At 40.5% G+C, this 20,907-nt stretch overlaps 2 protein-coding genes and 2 non-coding genes across 4 annotated transcripts; 1 reads left to right on the forward strand and 3 right to left on the reverse strand.

Moving 5' to 3' along the window:
* Positions 1-89: 89 nt before the first annotated feature.
* gnl3 (guanine nucleotide binding protein-like 3 (nucleolar)) lies at positions 90-8,488 on the reverse strand. Its single transcript, XM_038695743.1, has 14 exons — positions 8,394-8,488; positions 8,132-8,190; positions 7,835-7,975; positions 7,586-7,705; positions 7,409-7,489; positions 7,182-7,317; positions 6,939-7,042; positions 6,311-6,461; positions 6,007-6,094; positions 5,660-5,837; positions 5,417-5,559; positions 5,068-5,204; positions 942-1,090; positions 90-711 (listed from the first exon to the last, which is right to left on the reverse strand). The coding sequence occupies exons 1-14, from the start codon at positions 8,404-8,406 to the stop codon at positions 553-555; spliced, it is 1,659 nt and encodes a 552-aa protein (XP_038551671.1). The 5' UTR covers positions 8,407-8,488; the 3' UTR covers positions 90-552.
* Positions 5,295-5,369, reverse strand: LOC119887024. The gene has a single exon (XR_005441604.1). It is a non-coding gene; the product is annotated as a small nucleolar RNA SNORD19 (small nucleolar RNA).
* LOC119887026 lies at positions 6,592-6,726 on the reverse strand. Its single transcript, XR_005441606.1, has one exon. It is a non-coding gene; the product is annotated as a small nucleolar RNA SNORA47 (small nucleolar RNA).
* Positions 8,489-9,853: 1,365 nt separating the features above from the next.
* LOC119886529 (zinc finger protein 436-like) lies at positions 9,854-13,816 on the forward strand. The gene is made up of 2 exons (XM_038697334.1): positions 9,854-10,107; positions 11,316-13,816. The coding sequence occupies exons 1-2, from the start codon at positions 9,927-9,929 to the stop codon at positions 12,233-12,235; spliced, it is 1,101 nt and encodes a 366-aa protein (XP_038553262.1). The 5' UTR covers positions 9,854-9,926; the 3' UTR covers positions 12,236-13,816.
* The last annotated feature ends 7,091 nt before the right edge of the window (positions 13,817-20,907 follow it).

Raw genomic sequence — 20,907 nt, forward strand, 5'->3', positions numbered from 1 at the left:
ACTACTGCATGAAACTATTAGTTGTAATGTCAATTCATGGTTTTGGTAAAATACAGGTAGTTAGTAGAGGGGCAAAAAAAATAAACAGATTTAGGCTTTGTAGAGGGTTTATTACATTTATATACAGTATTCTGCATGAACACAAAATATTACAAATTACCTCTGCACATTTAAAATCGGCAGTCTTCTCGGAGAAGTTAGTGGATATCCACTAAATAGATAAATCCGTTTCCTGTGCAGGGATTAAGTCCTAGACAAAAATTCTGAAAAATGTAGTCTAGGATAAATGGTTAGTCCTTTACTGGAAACTGTCCCTGTCCTGATTCAAAGTTTGAAGGAGGACCACAAACACGCAACGACGAGCCTGAAACCACTCAACTGGCCAGTGCCTTTCAAACAGATTCTGAAGCAACCAATCAACCGGTCATGAGATGGTCAAAGACACCCTGACACTGATTCTTTGTCAGCATGTTCATGTATGCTGACAAATCTGGGTCTGCCATATCCACCAGACCACAGGCACGAGTTAAGAAACAGTGTGAAGGGCAAAGCTCATTTAAAATCTGTGTTGAAGTCATAGGCGTCGTCCTCTGCAGCTACAGAGAGGCTGGTGTCAATGGGGACAACCTGGAACCGCACGCTTCTGAGTGGCGCCGTCTGTGGTTCCTCCGGTTCTTCTGTTTTATTTACTTCCACAGCAGTTTGTTCAGGCTGCAAGAAGAGCAGATGTTTCAAATATTAAGTCCAGTAATCCTTAAGATCCACAGTGTTTTAAATAAAGAAGGGTCCAGCCAGCTGGATCAGAGTTGGATTAGAAGTCTTCATAAACAAATTAAGACATTCATTTTTGTCCTCATTTCCAGCATTATTTGCAGCAGCTGTATTGTCTGGCAGTTTTCCAAAAAAACCAAACAAAAAAAAACACATTTCCATCTAGTTACCTCATTCTTCTCATCATTCTGCTCTGCATCTGTCTTTGCGGCTGCAGCACTGGGTTTTTCTTCAGAGATATCGCTGACACTCAGCAGGCCTGCAGTTGGGCCTTTAGAGGTGAAGCCTATACTGCTGGCCTGGTTTGGGAATTTAACACCTAAAAAAAAGCAACAGGTTGTTTTCAGCAACACAGAGACTACAGTACATTGACACATCTGGAGTCTAAAAGCCCACTAGTGGCCCCAAGAGGCCATTTAACTCTTTACACCCAATGTTAAAGTCATGGTGCGTTCCATTTGATATGGAAGTTGGAATTTCCGTGTTCAAAGTCGTAAGTTTCAAAGGCAAGGCAAGTTTATTTGTATAGCACAATTTTACAATAAGGTAATTCAAAGTGCTTTACATAACACAAAAGCAACAGGGAAATATGTAAAATTTTAAAAACAGAAAATATAATAAAAGTTACAGTGTTACAATCAGGGTTAAAAGAGTTAAATAGAAAATAATAAAGAGCTAAAAACAAAGAAAACGGGACAATAAAAGTTACAGTGCAGTGTAAGTTATCAGTAAAAAGAAAATTCTTAAATATTTAATTTAAAGCAATGGTAAAAAGAAAAGTCTTCAGTCTTAATTTAAAAGAACCGACTGTTTCAGCTGACCTGCAGTTATCTGGGAATTTGTTCCAAATATACGGAGCATAATAACTGAACGCTGCTTCGCCTTGTTTAGTTTTGACTCTGGGGACAGAAAGCAGACCTGCCCCAGACAACCTGAGAGGTCTGGATGGTTCGTAACGAAGCAGAAGATCGGAAATGTATTTTGACCCTAAACCATTTAGTGCTTTATAAACTAACAGCAGGATTTTGAAATCAATTCTTTGACATACAGGAAGCCAATGTAAAGACCTCAGAACTGGAGTGATGTGATCCACCTTTTTGGTCTTAGTGAGGACTCTAGCAGCAGCGTTCTGAATCAGCTGCAGCTGTCTGATGGATTTCTTAGGGAGCCCTATAAGGACACTGTTACAGTAGTCAAGTCGACTGAAGATAAATGCATGGATAAGCTTTTCCAGGTCCTGCTGAGACATAAGTCCTTTAATCCTTGATATATTCTTCAGGTGATAGTAGGCTGACTTTGTAATTGTGTTAATATGGCTCCTCAAATTCAGGTCTGAGTCCATAACTACACCAAGATTTCTGGCTTGATTTGTGGTTCTTAACATTACAGATTGAAGTCGAGCACTGACTTTCAATCGTTCCTCCCTGGCTCCAAAAACAATAACTTCAGTTTTATCCTTGTTTAATTGAAGAATATTCTGGCACATCCAATCGTTGACCTGCTCAATACAGTGAGCCCCTGGTGAAATGGTTATGTAAATCTGTGTGTCATCTGCATAATTATGGTAACATATTGTTTTTCATAATCTGAGCCAGTGGAAGCATGTAAATGTTAAACAAAAGAGGTCCCAGAATGGAGCCTTGGGGAACTCCACATGTCATTTTTGTCAGCTCAGATGTGTGATTACCTATAGTAGTACAAAGTAGTCCCTGTCCTTTAAGTAGGATTCAAACCAGTTTAGTACTGTGCCAGAAAGTCCAACCCAGTTTTCAAGTCTGTCTAGTAATATGTTGTGGTTGACCGTGTCAAATGCAGCACTTAGATCCAATAATACTAAGACTGAAATTCTGCCACTGTCAGTGTTTAAATGGATGTCATTGAAGACCTTAACAAGAGCTGTCTCAGTGCTGTGGTGTGGTCGAAAACCTGATTGGAAGACATCAAAACAGTTATTTAGTGCCAAGAAAGCACTAAGCTGTTGAAAAACAGCCTTTTCAGTGATTTTACTTAAAAATGGGAGATTTGATATGGGCCTATAATTGCTCAGTGAACTGTCTAGATTGCTCTTTTTTAAGAGTGGCTTAATGACTGCAGTTTTCAGGGCCTGTGGGAAAAAACCTGAGAGGAGAGACATGTTGACAATTTGTAGTAAATCTGAGGCCATGCATTTAGACACATTTTTGAAAAAACCTGTTGGCAGAATATCAAGGCAGCATGAGGAGGATTTCAGATGTTGTATTATGTCCTCCAGGTGTTTATGGTTAAAATTGTGTCATGCTATATGAATTGTTTTTAAGTGGACACAGGGACAAGACATATCCTGTTACTGACATGGAGGCACTGATTGCTTGTCTAATTGTTTGAATTTTGCCTGTGAAGGAAGCAAATTCATTGCAGGCCCTGGTGGATAGAAGTTCAGAGGCTACAGACACAGGAGGGTTGGTTAGCCTGTCAACAGTAGCTAACAGGGCACATGCATTATTATCGTTTTTGGTGATGATGTCAGAGAAGAAGGACCGGCGTAACAGCTAACAGCTAACCTGGCTAGTTGTAAACTAGTTGGCCGAGCAAGGTTTCCGACTTGTTAACTGGAACACTAATATGAGAGACGAAATATACAAAAAAAAAAAAAAAACAACAACAAAAAACCCCCCACAAAACATTGAATTAACAGAGACAGTGTTGACAGGTATCCCTTCACCCACACTCCCTAAAGTGCAATTTATACTTCTGCATTGAATCAACGGCGTAGCCCCCTACTCTACACCGTCACCTACACCATAGCCTGACGTGCACCTCCTCAAAAATGTAACTACACGTCGACGCGGACCGTAAGCACTGTGATAAAGATTAAGATATTATTATTGGTTGGCTGGGTAGCCTCGCAATGCCTCCGAGCCGACCGGAAGTACCCCGTGCTTTGTAGTAACTAACTAGCAGCCAAAACGGCGGCTGTAACACCGTGGATCAATATATTTGACTGTCACAACCCGAGCGAAATGACTTGTTTCAGAATGTGATCCATTCGGTCGATAACATTTGAAAAGGCTACACCAGCCGGACGTTTACAATTTTAACCCCATTCACGTTAGCGGAGCGCTAAACCGGAAGTTAGCCTGCTTGGCCGGCAAAAGTCAACACCGTGGACGCTGTAGCGCTACTGCCGACTAGTGTTTGGGGGTGTAATTGCAGAATGACGGGGACACCGACGCACAAGTATAAATGCACGGCTACGTGCGTAGCCTACGGCGTAGCTAAGCACATAGACCCTACGCAGGAGTATAAATCAAGCTTAATAGGGGTGTGACGAGACACTTAACCGACGAGATTGATACGGGACTTTAGCACTTTTTAAAAGAAATCTTCAATGCTGAATTATATTTAGATTTTTAGCATTAAACACTTTATTTCCTGCATTCTGATGAATTTCTCTGAAATCGTTTATGGTGATTTTTTAAATTATATAAATAAAAACACAAAATTCAGGTGGCCGGTGACAAAACTGTATAGCCTAACTATAACAGAATATAAGTCAGTGCAGCTCTCAGTCATTCTGTGCTGCTTTCAGACTTTCAAATGTAATATCATCCCTCCTGCGTCATGATTTAGTCACCTCAATGATAAATTATTAAATTTTAAGTTAGATAGAAACTCCTGGACTTTAAATACCTTGTGTTTCAGCAACTTTTCTGCTTGTGGAATCTCTCCCACATATGTGCTCTCTGACCAGTGTTCATGTCCAGCAAAAAGACAGAATATTATGAGACTAACGTCATCATTTGATGAGAAGTCTACCTGCCCTTTAGTCTGCTGTGCGTTATGTTATTGATCCGCTAACATCATCCCCTTCAGACCATTTGACCGGCACAGTTTGCGACTGCATGTTGCATATGAAACCATAAGTAAATTAAACACTTTTGTTCAGGCAGTAATCTGAACACAGATCCACACACATTAACTTCAGCAGCTCAGATAAAGTGCAGCTCACAGTCACGAACAGAGCAAGGAGGCACTTCAGTTTTTGCACTTCAAGTTTATTTTGCAAACCTCTTACAGCTACATTTCCACTGGTCAAAACTGTCTTGACTCACAGCGCGGAGCAGATTCGCTGTGAATCTTATGAGCTATACATTTGTATTTCACTGTGTGAGAAAATTTATTTGTGGCTTGACAGCATGTGAAAAATGTAATTTATGTTAACTGTCACAATTTAATCTCGCGAGATCTCATCACACCCCTACTCCCTAATGAAACAGAATATCTGTTGTTTAATGAGTCAAATTAAAACACGATTACCTTTCAGAGTTTCCTCGTTGCCTGTTTTCAGTTGGTTTAGATCCCAGCCGTTCCACATCTCAGCGACCACTGCATCGGTCATGTAGGCCGGGAGGCTGTGGTTCTCCTGTGCCTTACAGAAGTAGCTCAGCTTGGCTCTGATGGAAACCAAACACCAGTTTTTGTGAAATCATGTCAAGACACAGCACTCCCTACTCTACTTTATTACATATTTGCAGTTATCCTGGCACCGTGTTGGGATCAGAGTTGGATTTGAAGTCTTCAAAATGAAATCCAGAATTGCGTTTTTGTCCTCATTTCCACACTGATGCTGCCGACCTAATCTTTTAGGAAAATACAAAAGACTCACCCTGTCCAATCAGCAAGGAAAGCTCTGGCTGCCTGCTCAGTATTGGGGACTCCACCCTTCTGCAGATACCCACGCTTTTTGGATAACAACGTTAAAAACTCCAGAGAGTTTCTGAAGTTGGGGACATTGTACTGAAGCATGACCTGAAACATTCAGAGCAGAAGACAGAATAATTAACACTAACTTGCAAGAACGCCACCACCCAAATCCATCAAACCAGTCACACATCTCTCCTCCTCCTACCTGGGTCTTGTCACACTGTTTGAGCAGAGTCTTGACAGCCTCCAGCACACTCTCCTGGCCCTCCTCCATCTGCAAGCTCCTCAGAGCCATAGAGACTGGCGGGTTGGACGGCGATGCCACGACTCCGGGGCTGTCAATTAGCTTCACATTCTTTGAGATGTGCACCTCCTGCATGGATCTGAGGGGGCAGTAACAGGTAACATTTGACTATGGGGATAAGCTACAAATAAGAGGGGCTAAGAAATATGTTAATTACAACGTCATAAAACTTAATCTGACAGTAATGCGCATAATGCTTCCAATTTGTAACAGGTAAGTCTAGTGTTTTATGCTTATTTATCACTCACTTTGTGATGCCTCTCGTGATGCCAGCATTGCACGCCAGGATCCCCTTCATAGTGTTGATGAGACTGCTCTTCCCCACATTAGGAAAACCTGAGGTTAAAAGGAGATTGCATCAATCATCAACATTTGGACTACGTACTATGAACAAATTCAAAGAACTTCACAACCAGAATCAGTACAGTATATCTATACCACAGAGCTGCAACTGACAGTAAAGGATTTACAGTCTTCATAGAACTCAGTGCTTCATCTAAATCCACAACTGACAAAGAGGAAGTCACTATATAGCTAAAAAGCTGTGCTTACCAACTATGCCCACTCTGAGTGAAGCTTCATTCTTTGTGTTTACAGCAAAACGTGTAAGGAGCTCAGTGAGACAACCATTTCCAAAGCAGGCTGCTCCTCTGGATTTGTCCAGGACTTCATTAGAGGCCGTTATCCTGCTCTTCTTGGCTTGCTGGTGAAGACAGAACCAGACATATAGATTTACTTTTCATATACCATCATTGCATTTGAAGTGACTGAAGCTCCCTCCCACTGTCTGAGTAATACAGCATGCACATATTGAAATTTTAAAAACACAATTTGTTTTGTTCACAAACACTCACATCAGCTCTGCTTGTGACAGAGCCAATTAGGAGGTGTGGTTTGTGAGTTACTCTTGGAGGTTATAACCAGTTACAGCAGCACAACACAAGCTGCTCAACCTTCTCAGTCCTCCATATTACAATGAGGTACAGACAGGTAGATGGCCCATCACATATTTGCACTGCAATTAATTAAATTGATTTTGACATTATATTTAAAAAAGCTGAATTAGAACGAACTTGTATTTGTTGAAATAGGGTTTAGAAGCCTTTCGCTCATAAATGCATCCAAAAACTGATGCGATTCTACACGACTGAAAAACACTGTTGTACAATGCACCGCGTACCACTGTTTTGTCCTGGATCTGTGTTGATGCTTTGAACGCCACAACTGGAAACTCCAGTTGTAAACACTGAATCCACCTCTCCACATTTTCTTTTGGTACTAGATCTAAAAATAGAAAATCAAAAACACACACAAACTTACTTAACATCACATTTTTCATTCTAATTCACAACAGATCATCAACATCATCTCTCTGTGTGTACTTAACTACAAAATAAAATGGTAGCCTCTCGTGTCCATTTACCTATTTTGTTTAATACCAAAATCAGTTTCTTGTTGCTTTCCCTCTGCAGTACTGCCTCCTCCAGCTGTGGACACCTGCAGCCCAGTGGGTCACGAGCATCAAGGACTTCAATCACTACATCAGATGCATCGATCACCTGAAGAAGTAGAGATAAGGCAGACGGTTTCTAAATAGCATGAAAAACATTTCCTTCTATAGTAAAACACTTACTTTGATTGGGGAGTTACCTTGTTTAATTCAGAGCAAAGATACTGTTTTGAGTTCTTGTCTGGGGCAGCCTGTTTCTCTGAACGCTTTCCAACCCCATCCTACGGAAACAAGACCAAAAGATGATAAAAGTAAATCAACAATAGAGTGATTCAATTCTGAATCGATGGATGATTATACAAGTGTTTGCCTTTTACCTGCCGAGCCTTCTTGGCCTTGGGTTCTGCTTTTTTGCTTACAGCTGTCTCCTCCTTTTTCCTCTTCTGGGCTCGCTCCTCCTTTTTGGCTTGCTTCTTTCTCTCTTTTTCTTCTTCAATCTACAAGACAAAATAAAAAAAGTTCAATGAGTACAACAGCAGAAATTCTGTCATCATGTTAGCCACTTTCAGGTGACAGGATCCACATCAGATGCGGTAGCTGCACTGGAAAAGCAAATGACTGCTAACCTGTAGCCTCCTCTGCTCGGCCTCCCTGAGGACCTCCTCTTTGAAGGGAGCACTGTTGGGCACACCAGGATCCTTCTTCACTCGTTTGCTCACTCCTTTCTTCTTTGCCTCTTTTTTTAGTTTTCTGTTGTGCTCCCGGACCTACACACAGAACACCAGAATTCAACTCTTTGTGGGCATTAAAACTCAGCCAAACAAGTTAGAAATTATGAGCAACGTTAGCAAACTCGTCTCGCTCACAGGCCTCATCCAACAGTTTTATCTTTAAAGTAGTGGGTTATAAAGTCGGGCACTTACCTTTTTCTGTATTTTATAACGCTTGGAACATGAAACCCGCTTACTGGCTTTCTTTAACTCTGAAGAAAAGAGATAAAAAAAATTTAACGTTGGTTCAACATTTAGCTAAAAACGAAGCTAATACAGACAAACTAAATGTGGCCGTTAGCCAATCATACAGTCAGCTTATTAACTAGGTGGATTAACCGAATAATTTAGCTTTATAGAGCTGTTTTAAAAAAGCGAACATATTAATAGGACGTCGCTGTCCGGATTCACTTACTTGGTCGTTTCATCGTGCAGCTGCGGACCTGCCAATGTGACTGTACTGCTCTCGCACGTGGAGGAGTGCGCAAGTTTGATGTTTTGTCACTTCCGCTCTTGTCTGCGCGTGTTTCGCCACCTGCCGAGCTGGAGTAACGTTACTTTCAGCTCATGCTGCGAGACCTCCAGTGCGTCAGTTTTGTGATGACGCTGTTGATTTGTTGTGTTTGTCAACATAAACGCATGTAATTTTCTTAATTAACTTAACACTGAATCAAGACTGTCCTATTTATGGGAACTCTATCAGCTATTTTTGTCATGGCTGCAACGGTATTATATTATTAATGGAATTAAACTGTGGTTTCATGGTTAAATTTTTGAACAAGAAATCAATGATGCTCAGCTCATACAAATATAAAGGTTAACCGTTTTCTTACCATTTCCTGACACTGAAGTAAAAATCTCACACAAATGAAGCATACTTGCATACAAAAATACGATCAGTATCTTTGTCAGTACCATTGTCAAAGTCTAGAAGTACATTCCTGCACCAGTAACCACACATCTTAAGTATAACATTCAGTTTTTATATGATTTACTTCAAGGTTGTGCTATTATTTACTGTGTCAAAATTGTTTATTGGTTAGATAATTCAAATGCATTAGACACATTAAAAGATGTTGAGACATAAGAAGTACATTGGACACAGTGTGGCACCCAGCTGAATAGCTGAAATAAAAGTATTTTAAGCACACATAGAGAAAGTGGTCACAAAGCGATAGAGGCACCCAGGGCAAGCACCTACTACCAACCAGCTCTGACATCAGTGCATGAAGCCCAAACTTTGTAGTCTGTAGAAGTCCCAAATGTATACAACCCTACATGTGTGGTCTACATTTCTAATGTGTGTGTATACAGTGCACGGATTTTACTTTATACCACCAACAATGCAGTATACTAGAGTTCAATAGAGATTGTTATCCTGGACAACAAAATTACAGTTGCATCACCAATAAGGTTTCATCAAAAATAACAACATAAAACTACCAAATATGCAATATCAAATTTAACAACAAATAAAGCCATTGATATAAATATTGATTAATGAAAAAATACCTGTATATGAAAGTGCAAAATCATGTAGACTTGCACTTGAAGCTATAGATAATTTTTTGTAGATAGTTTACATCCCTAAATAACACACATTTTACATTATACAACCCTTTTTTGTAAAATAAATAATACCTTATGCCTTACACCTCTTAGGGCACCTTGTTCTGCCACATAGCAGCAGGTGTGACATTATATTTTGTGACCCGTGACATTCTGTGACCTGATAAGTGTTAACCCATTTTAACCTAAAAGGTAGGAATATAACCTACCATAAAGGGATATTGTCAAGACTGAAACAGGATATCATGTATCATGGGGGAAAGAAAGAACAGAATAAGAATACGAAGAAGAAGAAACAACTCCGGGTCACGTGATTGGGTCGAGCATCTTTTTTTGGTCCATTTTGGATGATAGCAAGAGCTCCGTGCAACCCAAGAAAATGACCAAGCTGCAGTTTTTAAACGTATTTTTGACTGAGCGTCTCATGCTTGCTGCGCAGGAGATCTACAAATCTGTCGAGGACACGATTTTGGAGTACCAGGAGGAGATAGCGATCAGAGAGCGGGAGAACGACCATCTGAGACGCAGGCTGCGAGACGCTGGGATTGAAATATGGCCAGGTTAGCTCGGCTGAAAGCTAACGGTGCAGTTGCGCCCCTTTATGTCCACTCAGCCGAGTTTGTGAGGTTGTATTGGGGTGGTGAAACGTAAATGCCTGCGTGCAGGACCAATGTAACAACACAGTAAATAACATAAAAACGACGTTATCCCACTTCTGATGAAGTTAACTTAGCATTTAGCGAGCTAGCTGACGTTAGCAGCTGTTGTTGTGGAGCGGCTAACGCGTTAGCAACCTTTGTTTGTTAGCTAACCAGCTAGGTTAGCCGACTAGCCCTTTTAGCTATATATGGATACTTAAGTGCATTTTCACCTGCTAATTAAAAAATTAATTATTTATTTGACAGGGGCCGATTGAAGTGAATACTGACCAAATAAATACACACTATTCACCTGTTGTTTCACAGTGTGTTTATTCCGTTATGTAAACTAAGTTACTTATCCACATAATGTTAAGAAACTGGCCTGAAACTGTGATAAACTGTTGCCAAATGTGCTATTATTTAAGTTATGAATGTAAATATGTCATGCGCTCTTATTTATAATTTGTAGAGTAGTAGTGTTTTACGTAGATTTGACATTGTCTTTTTCTGTTAGCATGTTGTCACATGTCTCAGTTACATCAACTTTTAATTAATGTTAAACAACTCTTAAAAGTTCAAGGGGTTGAAAACTTTATGTATGCATCACATACAGTTTTACTGTCTAATATGTAGGTACTCAGGGTTTCCCAGACTGTTTTATAGTGGAGCAAAATACATTAAATTAGGGCGTCTTGTTTTGGCCATTAGTTTGTACCTGCATTGATCGTGAAACAAGATGTGTCAGGATTTTGGTGAATTACCGCCTCTGCTAAACTGTGGTGATGCACTGTTCATTGTACAGTACCATTTAACCCCCCAGTAAACTGGTATTGTACATTGACCAACACCGTTACAATTTAGACATTTCTATTAAAATGTAAAAGTCTGTCAAGTTCAGCTCTTGGTATTTTTGATGGGAAAAGTTGTGTGGTATAGGGGTGTTTTACAGAAGAACGCTGGCGTTGCCATTTCCATGAGCTGTGGTTGCTCTGCCATAGCGTTATAGTCACTTCCCCTTGTGTTCAACTACAACTAAGTTTTCGTTTTCACTGTGCCATGAACACAGCTGTCTGCAGCAATGTAGTTAATATTTTCATTAGAACCTCTTCCTCCTGTTGTGTTCTCAGATCGTCCATCCATGGCGCTGTTGGACGAGGAGGATGGTGAGCATCCACGACGTGAGTGGAGTCCCAGCATGGGGCACGAAGAACGTATCCCTATTCAGATTAAGGATAAAAGAGATCTCCGGCCCAACCAAGGAGATGATCAGCTTCGCAGTCACGGCTCTTGCAGCACACCAGAGAACATGTTCACTCCCCCGCGTGTTGCAAATGAATATCCCCAGGACGGTCCCCACACATCCAACCTCCCCCAGAGTCAAGGTGTGGAGAACAGGGAGAGGGATCCTGGTTCTCGAGGCTCCTCAAGGCATGTGAAGGTGGAGAGTGGGGGAGGCCACAGAGGCTCTACTTCTTCCAACAGCGGCGCTCAGCCCCTCGCGCCTGTCAACCCAAACTGCTCAAATGAGAACAACATTGACATTATTGGGGTTGAGAATGGAGGACAGATGGTTGGTGCTAAGGGAACTGGAACCGGAGCTAACAGAGGACAGGCCTCACACATGCGCAACCAAGGAGCCAATGCCGTGGACTGCCCCCATCAAAAATCACCCCTACAAGGCCACATGTCATCCTTTTGCTGCAAGGTCTGCGGTGAGGCGTTTAGTCACATTGGCCACCTGCATGTGCATGTACAAGTGCACACTCGAGAAAAACCTTACCGCTGCGGAGTATGCGGGAAGTGCTGCAGCTCCTCTGGCAGACTCCAGGAGCACCAGCGTAGCCACACGGGAGAAAAACCCTTCCGCTGCCAGATTTGTGGAAAGGGCTTCACACAGATGGCTCACCTGAAGGTACACATGAGGATCCATACTGGAGAGAAGCCATACAGTTGCCCTGTGTGTGGCAAATGCTTCAGCCGTTCTGACAAAATCAAAAGGCATCTCCAGACACATAGCCGCGAGGGAACATATTTCTCAGGGCAATGATGCAAGTTTTTAAACAACCCAGTTTGTGAATCTTATTGATGTGGGGAAACTTTCCTACAAAAGCTACAATTGCTGCCATTAGGACACTTTTTTTCTACTTTCCAAGAACTAGGGTTTCTGCAACTCTTGGTGAAAGTTTCTTATCTAACCTAATACTACTTCACGCCATAGTCCTTCAATAGAATTTGTATTAGCCAGCTTAGTATGTCATTTACCTAATTTTGTACTTGACTTGTACACCGAGTATTAAATCTCAAAGACACAATTTGAGTTATTAGCCTTGAGTTGTTAGCCTTTCTGAATTATCTAGCCTTTCCTTAGTCATATTAATAGCATGATAAAGTCTTCCACACATGCCTTGAAACTGAGGTGCATTAAGAAAATGCAACAATGTTCAGCACGGTCACGGTATCCAGTCACGTCATATCCATAAGTTTACACTTCTGCAGACATGACAATTATCTTGTAAAGAAGAGTCTGTGTAAGCGTGACATTTTCTCAGTTATTTAGAGAATTGACGGTCTGACAAATGAAGCCTGTTCGTCATCATCATCAAACAAAAAGCTACTGAAATGCCCCGTAAACAGAAGTCTGACCTGGCACTTATTTCCATTTTAGTCTTTATTTAAACCTCCTTTTTCTTCTGAGTGCTGTTACATTGTTGCCTAGCTAAATACTGCCATCTCACATGTCAGTGCTTCATGTTGTCCGTTTGAAATATGGACAAATCTATTGTGAGACTGCGCCACTATTTTGTGAAATAATGTGATAATCTGTAAAATACCACTAGTCTCACTCTACCATGCGTATAGGAATTGTGTGGTGTCTTTTCAAATTTTTTTTATTTATGACATGCACTATGGCTTCTGTCTAAGATGATGCAGAAATTCACTCAAAAATAGGGCCGTACAGTATTATCTGAACCTGTCTGCTTTTTCAGGGGTCTCAGTCTGCAAAGATTTGTGTGTGCTTTACTTTCCACCACAGTAGTCATTCACATGTGAGGTGTTTCCTGAGTGGCCTCAGTTGTGGTTGATTTTCAGAAGCGATGGTTGATTTCTCATGGAGTCATATACATACTTCCTCTGCCCATCTCTGACTGACCCCCCTGAACAGTAGACTCTACAGTTACCTTTAACCTCTCAGGACCAATGCTGCATTCATTACACGAGGGCATACCAGAAATACTAATGTCTGACTTGAAACTGCTATTATAAAAGTCAGAAACTCAGGTTTCCCGTGGAATTTGACCCTGCTGGTTGCAGGAATAAATATGATTAAAAAAAAAAATAATAATACCAATTTGCATATGCATGTCCTGCAAAACGATAAACTGAATAAAATATACCTTCAGAGTGTGTCAAAGCTCAGTTGTTGCTTTTGGATGAACACCAGCGAACCCTGCATGTGTGATGAATGCAGCACGAGACAACTACAGCACGTCCTCGCAGCTGACCAGCAACCCTTCACTCACAGTCTTCACTGGGGCAGCTTTGCGCCTCCTGCACACACACTCTACTGTACAGTGTTGTATCATTGCGTATTAAATGTTATTTTTTAATAAAGTAGTAATTGAGTATCTATTGTAATTCTCTTGTATAATATGTGATCAAAGCAAACTTTAAGAATCAAACATGAAATGGTGCTGATGATCAGTGCTACATGCTGCTGTTCTGAAAAGTACAGAGGCTAACCTCCAGTTGCTTCTGGGGCAATTCTCTTTATACAGACATTACAAAAGTTAGAAATATTACTAATAAAACCAGTTTTAAGGGACTAATGGTCTTTTAAAGAATTAATTTTAACTCAAAATCAGATTTGCTTTATTTCAGCTGAGTTGGAGTACCTACCAAAACTGAGAATAGACCTTTCTCTCTGTCATTGAAGGAAAAGCACACGTGCTGCTAAAAACATTAACAAAGCATCGGTATTGGTCTTGGTGAACCGGCATGCATCAGGTTGCTAAACTCCTAAACAGAATGCAGACAATGTTATTAATAATAACACCTGTTTGACAAGTTAAATTATTCCAAGAGAGGTTAATTAAGCAAACTGGTTCAACAGGAATATACACAAAATGTTTACTATTTATCACCTGATAAATATTTTGGAGACATGGGCACCTATACAATGATGAGATATTGACATGTCACAGGGGAGGACAGTTGAATACAGAGCCATGGTTAATGTTAACACCTGTGTTGTGTCTAATATGAAGAGGCCTGTTGGGGACCATAAATATTTTCTCAACTGCAGCAATGTAATTTTAACTTTACTACTGCTGTGGAAGTATTTTGACAAGCAATGTGTAAAAAAAAAATAGAAAATAAGATTGGTTCATAATAAAGCATTCACTCTTTGTTTTATTGTGTAGTAACATATATTCAACACCTGGTGGGGTACTTTCCATTTCAGTGTTTTGTGCAAGTGTTCTTGACAATATATTGCTATTTGCCAGGGCAAACTTTCTAGATTTTAATTTTTTACTTAAGTGATTGGCTAAATGCAATCAACTACTCCCCAACTACATTTATACTAAAATGAAAAGCAAATAAAGAATTGTTTATTAAAAGAACACGTGGGGAACAAAGGCTGGCTCATGTGGTCCAATCCAACAAACGAGATACTGTAGGTCAAACTGCTGAAAAAGTAAATTCAGGTTCTGGTAGAAAGGTGTCAGAACACACAGGGGATCACAGTTTGTTGCATACGGGCCTGCTTAGAGGTAGACCAGTCAGGGTGCCCATTTGGACCCCTGTCCACTGCTGAAAGACCTTACAATGGGCATGTGAGCATCAGAACTGGACCACAGAGCAATGGAAGAAGGTGGCCTGGTCTGATGAATGGCATTTTCTTTTATATTACTTAGATAGTCGGGTGCTTGTGCTTCGCTTACCTGGGGGACACATGGCACCACGAAGAAGGCAAGCTGGGTGAGGCAGTGTGATGCTTTGGGCAGTGTTCTGCAGGAATCCTTGGGTCCTGCCATTCTTGGAGATATTTGACACGCACCACCTACCCAAACATTGTTGCAGATCATGGACACCCTGTCATGGAAACAGTATTCTCTGATGGCAGTGGCCTCTTTCAGCAGGATAACGTGCCCTGCCACAAAGCAAAAACAGTTCAGGAATGTTTTGAGGACTAGTTCAAGATGTTGACTTGGCCTCCAAGATCTCAATCTAATCTGTGGACAAAAAGTCCGATCCATGGAGGCTCCCACTCAAAACTTATAGGGCATAAAGGATCTGCTGCTAACGTCTTGGTGCCAGATACCACAGCACACCTTCAGAGGTCTTGTGGAGTCCATGACTCGACGGGTCAGGGCTGTTTTGACAGTAAAAAGAGGACCTACACAATTTTAGGCAGGTGGTCATAATGTTATGCCTGATGAGTGTAGCTTGTATGTTCACTGTTGTCTACACATTATGAATTTACTGACTGAACTGCTATTTAAATATATTTGGTTGTATGCAATGTTGTGGTGGATGATGTATTTATACTTGGAAGCCTACAAGCTTAAGATCCTTGAAGAGAGGACATCAGTAAGAGAGACAGTCACTGAAAACTTTATGCACCAGTTAGTCATTTCACAAAAGTGCTACAATATGTTTTCAGGGGTGTCTTATAGGGGGGAAAAGTTATGACAATTCCAATTTTTTTGTAAAAACTAATATAAAATTATATTATATTATACATTATATAAACCATTATCATTGAGTATATATGTATTTCAAATATAATAATAAAATTAATTTGACCACCCCCCTGTATCTGCATGAAATGGTTTGGTCCTGCCTTAGCGCGCTTATCAAGAAGGGTCCAGCTGCAGCCTGCAGACAAACATGACGGAAGTTGAACTTCCATATATGGTTTGTCGCAGAAGCCACAGTGCGCAAAACGTGATGACGTTTATTTCGGCTGCTCGGCCCACGCATAGCTGTTAAATAAAAAAAAGAACCATTACTAAAGAGATGTCAACTGTCAATGTAGTAATCAGTGACCATTATGCATTAATATTTACTATACCATAATTATATATTATTAATATAGTATATTAATACTATAATTCCTGCAAATATTTATTTATAATAGCCTAATGATAATAATAAAGCAATGTTTCAATTCATACCAATGTTGTTGTATATTTTAAGTTTCATGAACCAAGAATATTCTGTAAAGTTACATCACGAGCCAGATGTATCTTGATTTAGGTTAAAACTTTACAACATTACTGAGAATTTAATGATAGCATAACAGAGGTATGAACATTATCAGCTGTTGCTGGACACGTCTGCTGTGTTGGTTGCAGTGGTCTGTGTGACTGGGCCTGGGGGAGCTAATCAGAGCTAGCTAGCTAACTATTCCTGACAGCCCCCCGAAGTATATTACTCTTAGTACAACCATCACAGTGTGTGTGCCAAAAGTTATTGATTGTATGCATGTCGACCGATTAACCCTACAGTGGCGCACATTGGCCGACGTGCTAGCAGATAGGGTTAAATCTCCATTGTGTTGCCGTGTAGCCTCCGTTAACGTTAACTGCAGCTTCTCAACTCCGAAAACGTTTGATCACATTTTCAATTTGCCGTCAATTTTTGTAAAACTGCTGATATTTGAAATCTACACTATAAGCTAACTTTAGCTAGCTACAGACTATTGTTAGCCTACATTTCATCAACATTTAATCAGTGCAGGGAAACGTTTAGCAAGATATTCATATTAACTCAGTGTCCCTGCCCCTTTTAGCAGACTTAACAGATGAGTCAGCAGCACCCCAGTCTCCCCATAACTGTACCCCTCCCTGTCCCGGTGAAGAAGGTGAGCAGCATGGTGTTAATGACTTTCCAGTTAGCATCATTACAGGGAGTCTGTGGGGATTTCTCTGCCTCTCTAGCTCTTTTTACCATTACAAAAAAGAAAATCAAATATTTATTAATGACAGAAATTCAAGCACAAATTATTTTCTCACACAATGATCATTATGAAATAAATAAAAAAACTAAACAACCTACAGTGAGTAGTTTACCTCAGCCTAGTTACAGACAATATTAAAATAATCCAGTTTGATACATTCATTTAGATAGAATTATGGCTCTTAAATGACATCTATAGATAGGTGTTAATGTTAAGAGAATTTTATCTCTTAATTTTACAATAAAAAAGCATTGAGAGAGTAAAAGATTGCCTTAAGGACATTTTTTATGGTGGCTTTATATATAATAGTGAACTGCATACTGTATGCAGACTTGCATGTACAAATCACCAGCAGTAAATATTGTGCTAGTACTAGTATTGAACTTCAAGAAGCAAGACAGTTGCAAGCCTTTAATTAGAGTTAGCATTATTATTATTATTATTATTAGTTATGTAAAGCTTTTGATGGGACAGTTGGGTCCTAGAGATGTGGTGACAACAGCTGCGCAAAGGGGGCCCAATCTGATTTTTTTGTCATGGGGCCCAAAATTCCTAGCGGCGCCCCTGTGACACCTTCATGATATATGCCTCTTGACATGCGATGGAATACTCACTTATTGCTGTGAAATTCATCACAGCCATAACAATTTAATCTGCTTCTATGTTGACATTAAAGACATGTCAGCCAGCAGCCCTGAATGTTGAGACTGATTACAAAATCAAGGCGAATTAGCAGATCAAACTTTGATTTGCAATAAGGTGCCACGTCTCCTCTGGGCGCAGGCATGCAGGAAATGGTGGATGCACGCAGCAGGAAGGGCCAGGAGGTCCAGTGCAAAGAAGCCAGGAGACTGAGAGAGATGCAGTTGATGTACTACATTTCATTTGCTCATATCAAATTTCAATAGCTGCCAAACAGAAGTCATGGGGGTAAACTTCCCTTTTAGGCAAATCAGTCTGGTTGTACAAGACAATCCAAGACAATAAGCTATCTACTTTTTTAGTGCATGAACACATTACCCAATCACAGGCAAATCAGAACCCTGCAGTGCAAATCAGCCATCAAAATCAGATGATGGCCCATGTAAAGGGATTCATGAGAGGATGCCAGTGTTAGCTCCCACCACTGAATGAATACGTTTCTTTTTGCTGCTAACACAGAAATGTACATTATACTCAAAGCAAAAAAACTGTTAACTGTTACCATAAAAGCTTGCCCACTTCAGCATTTCATTAATAAAATCTACTCATCCATGTGTCTCTGTGTGACAAAGAATTCAATTATATTTCACAATGAGCTTCACCTGGAGGGTCGTTAGAGAGTAATTCTAAACTCAGTCATGTAACTGATGCATAAAGTATGTGAAACATTTTCAAATGTATGAAAAATATATGTTTTTGCTTACTGTGCCTCCGGTGGTATCTGGCCAAGCAGAGGGGTTTGGCTTTATTTGCGTATGTTTTGAGCTATACATTACTGATATATCTGAAGGTATCTGCCTCCAACCCTCCCCCCCAAAAAATGAAATTTGAGTGGAAGATTGTTGTCCTGTATGAAAAAGATTGCATGAAAACGTTTATAAATTTAAAAGCAACCTCTCTTGCTTTGACCTTTAATGATCTTTCAAGATAACTCGTAAGAATACCAAGCACTGAATGGAGTACAGCACAGCAACAACAATACCAACAGGCATAAAAGAATTTAATTACCGTGCAGCTATTGAGCTGATTTTTTACACCATAGCTCATGTCTGTTGGTACACCTTTGCAATTACATTCTTAAAAAGGCCACTGTAGCCTATGTTTGTCAGACACTTTTATCCAAAATAATTCTAGGAACAGACAGTGGTTTCCTAACTTTCCATTAAGGGGACATTAATTACCATTCCTTTCATATGCAAAAGAAAATAGCAGAGAGCATCAATATTTTATGAGCTTTCATGAGGTTTCAATGCCTGACAGCTGCTGACTGATAGAGCGAATGGTGAGATGAGTATTCTCCAGGGATCGCATTCAAATGTTGAGGGTCTCCAGTTTAAGCACTCAGCGAAGAGATGGCAGCGCATAGCCAATGAGGCTGACATAAATATTAAATCTCAAAAATATGATTTGTGGTCAGGCTAGAATCAGAGGGCATTGGAGATGAATATCAGCTAAAGGGTATAAAACAGCGTAATGTGAAAGAGAAATCTGAGGCCTTGACATTATGCAACACATACACATAATGTGTAGTGCAGTGTATGTTGTATGTGCACTTGTTGCTTTGCTTGTACCTGAATGTGGTGGTCTGTCCCTGTTTTTGCTAGTCAGCTTTATGTGTCAGATACACATGTTTTCTAGACAACTGCTGACTTTTCTTTCACTCCAGGGGAGCAGCTTTCATCTCTTCAGACTAGACAGGGGAGCCTGTAAGCTGTGGCACTGCAGGCAGCCACTCCACACCTATCCGGAGACAGAGAGGCAGAGTTTCTGTTAGCCCAGTCTATGCTGTTATTTTCTGGACAACACTCTGTATGTAAAAACATCATAATTTATTATGAGAACTAAAATACTTAATCCGCCTTTACAATATTGTGTGAGGGAACACACAATATTTATATTACAACAGTAATTTTAATAAAATAGATGTAAATAAATAGAACAAGGGGAAGGTGTTTCTCTTAGAAGGATTCTGTCTAGAAGCAGCACATTTTGGCACAATGGCATCCTGACTCTGGTTCAATCCACTTCTGTCCACAGCAGATCCACAGCCTGGGAGTGTAACTAGTATAAATGAGTGTATTAACACAAGACAGTAGTTAATCAACCAACATTTCTAATTTTGGTTTCATCAAATCCAAGAAAAATATTCTACATTGGTAGTTGGTTAATACTTAGTACTAATCCAAAGAAGGTTTAAGTCAAGGGCAACTGGACTTGGTTGAAGATACTAGAAGACGTTTCGTCCCTCATCCAAAGGACTTCTTCAGTTCTGACTGACCGGTAGGGAAACTCAGCTATTTAACCTCAGTGGGGTCGTTTGCCAGGATCGTCGATACTGCTGGTTCCTTATTGTTCCTGACTGTTGTAACAACAGTCATTACAGTCGTTAGGACTACCTGTAGCCAAGACTGAACGACCATCGTTGGCATCTTCACCTGAGGCCAATAGGTTACGTTAGTTGAGTGTCCAGGGAAGTGATGAAAGGACAGCATTGTAAGTGGGGAATCCTGTGTTCAGCAACGGCTTCTCGACACTGGTGTAGATGGCTTCCTTGAAAGCTCTTTCAAACCATCCATCTTCTTTGTCTAAAATGTGCACCTGGTGGTTCTCAAACAAGTGTCCTCTGTCCTTCATATGTAAGTAAACTGTAGAGTCTTGACCTGAGGAGTTGGCCCTTCTGTGTTATGGTTGTTTAGTCTCCGCAATATACAGGTCTGTGCATTCCTCACTGCATTGGACTGCATACACTAGATTGCTTTTCTTGTGCTTGGGGGTGCGGTCTTTTGGGTGTACCAGCCTTAGCGTGTTCTTGGGTTTAAAAAACACAGGGATGTTGTGTTTGTTGAAAATCCTTCCATAGTTTCTCTGACACTCCAGACACGTATGGAATCACAATGTTGTTGCGTTTGACCTTCTTTTCTTCATCCCCTGTAGTTTTCTTCCTGGATCTTGTGGCTGTTTTCACAAAGGTCCATTTAGGGTATCCACAGGCTGTAAGTGCCCCCTTCAGGTGGTTCTGTTCCTTCTATCTGGTTTGGGCGCTTGTTGGTATG

This window comes from Micropterus salmoides, unplaced genomic scaffold (genome assembly GCF_014851395.1).
Source record: "Micropterus salmoides isolate LMB-PRFRI ecotype aquatic unplaced genomic scaffold, ASM1485139v1 Ms_hic_scaffold_4, whole genome shotgun sequence".
In the NCBI taxonomy this organism is placed as follows: Eukaryota; Metazoa; Chordata; class Actinopteri; order Centrarchiformes; family Centrarchidae; genus Micropterus; species Micropterus salmoides.

Coding starts and splice junctions, on each gene's coding strand:
- gnl3 (XM_038695743.1), bottom strand. Junction 7,490..7,585: donor AGGCCAAGAAGGCTCGGCAG/GTAAAAGGCAAA, acceptor TTGTTTCCGTAG/GATGGGGTTGGAAAGCGTTC. Junction 7,318..7,408: donor TTTGCTCTGAATTAAACAAG/GTAACTCCCCAA, acceptor CTACTTCTTCAG/GTGATCGATGCATCTGATGT.
- LOC119886529 (XM_038697334.1), top strand. CDS start 9,927: ATGACCAAGCTGCAGTTTTTAAACGTATTTTTGACTGAGCGTCTCATG. Junction 10,108..11,315: donor TGGGATTGAAATATGGCCAG/GTTAGCTCGGCT, acceptor TTGTGTTCTCAG/ATCGTCCATCCATGGCGCTG.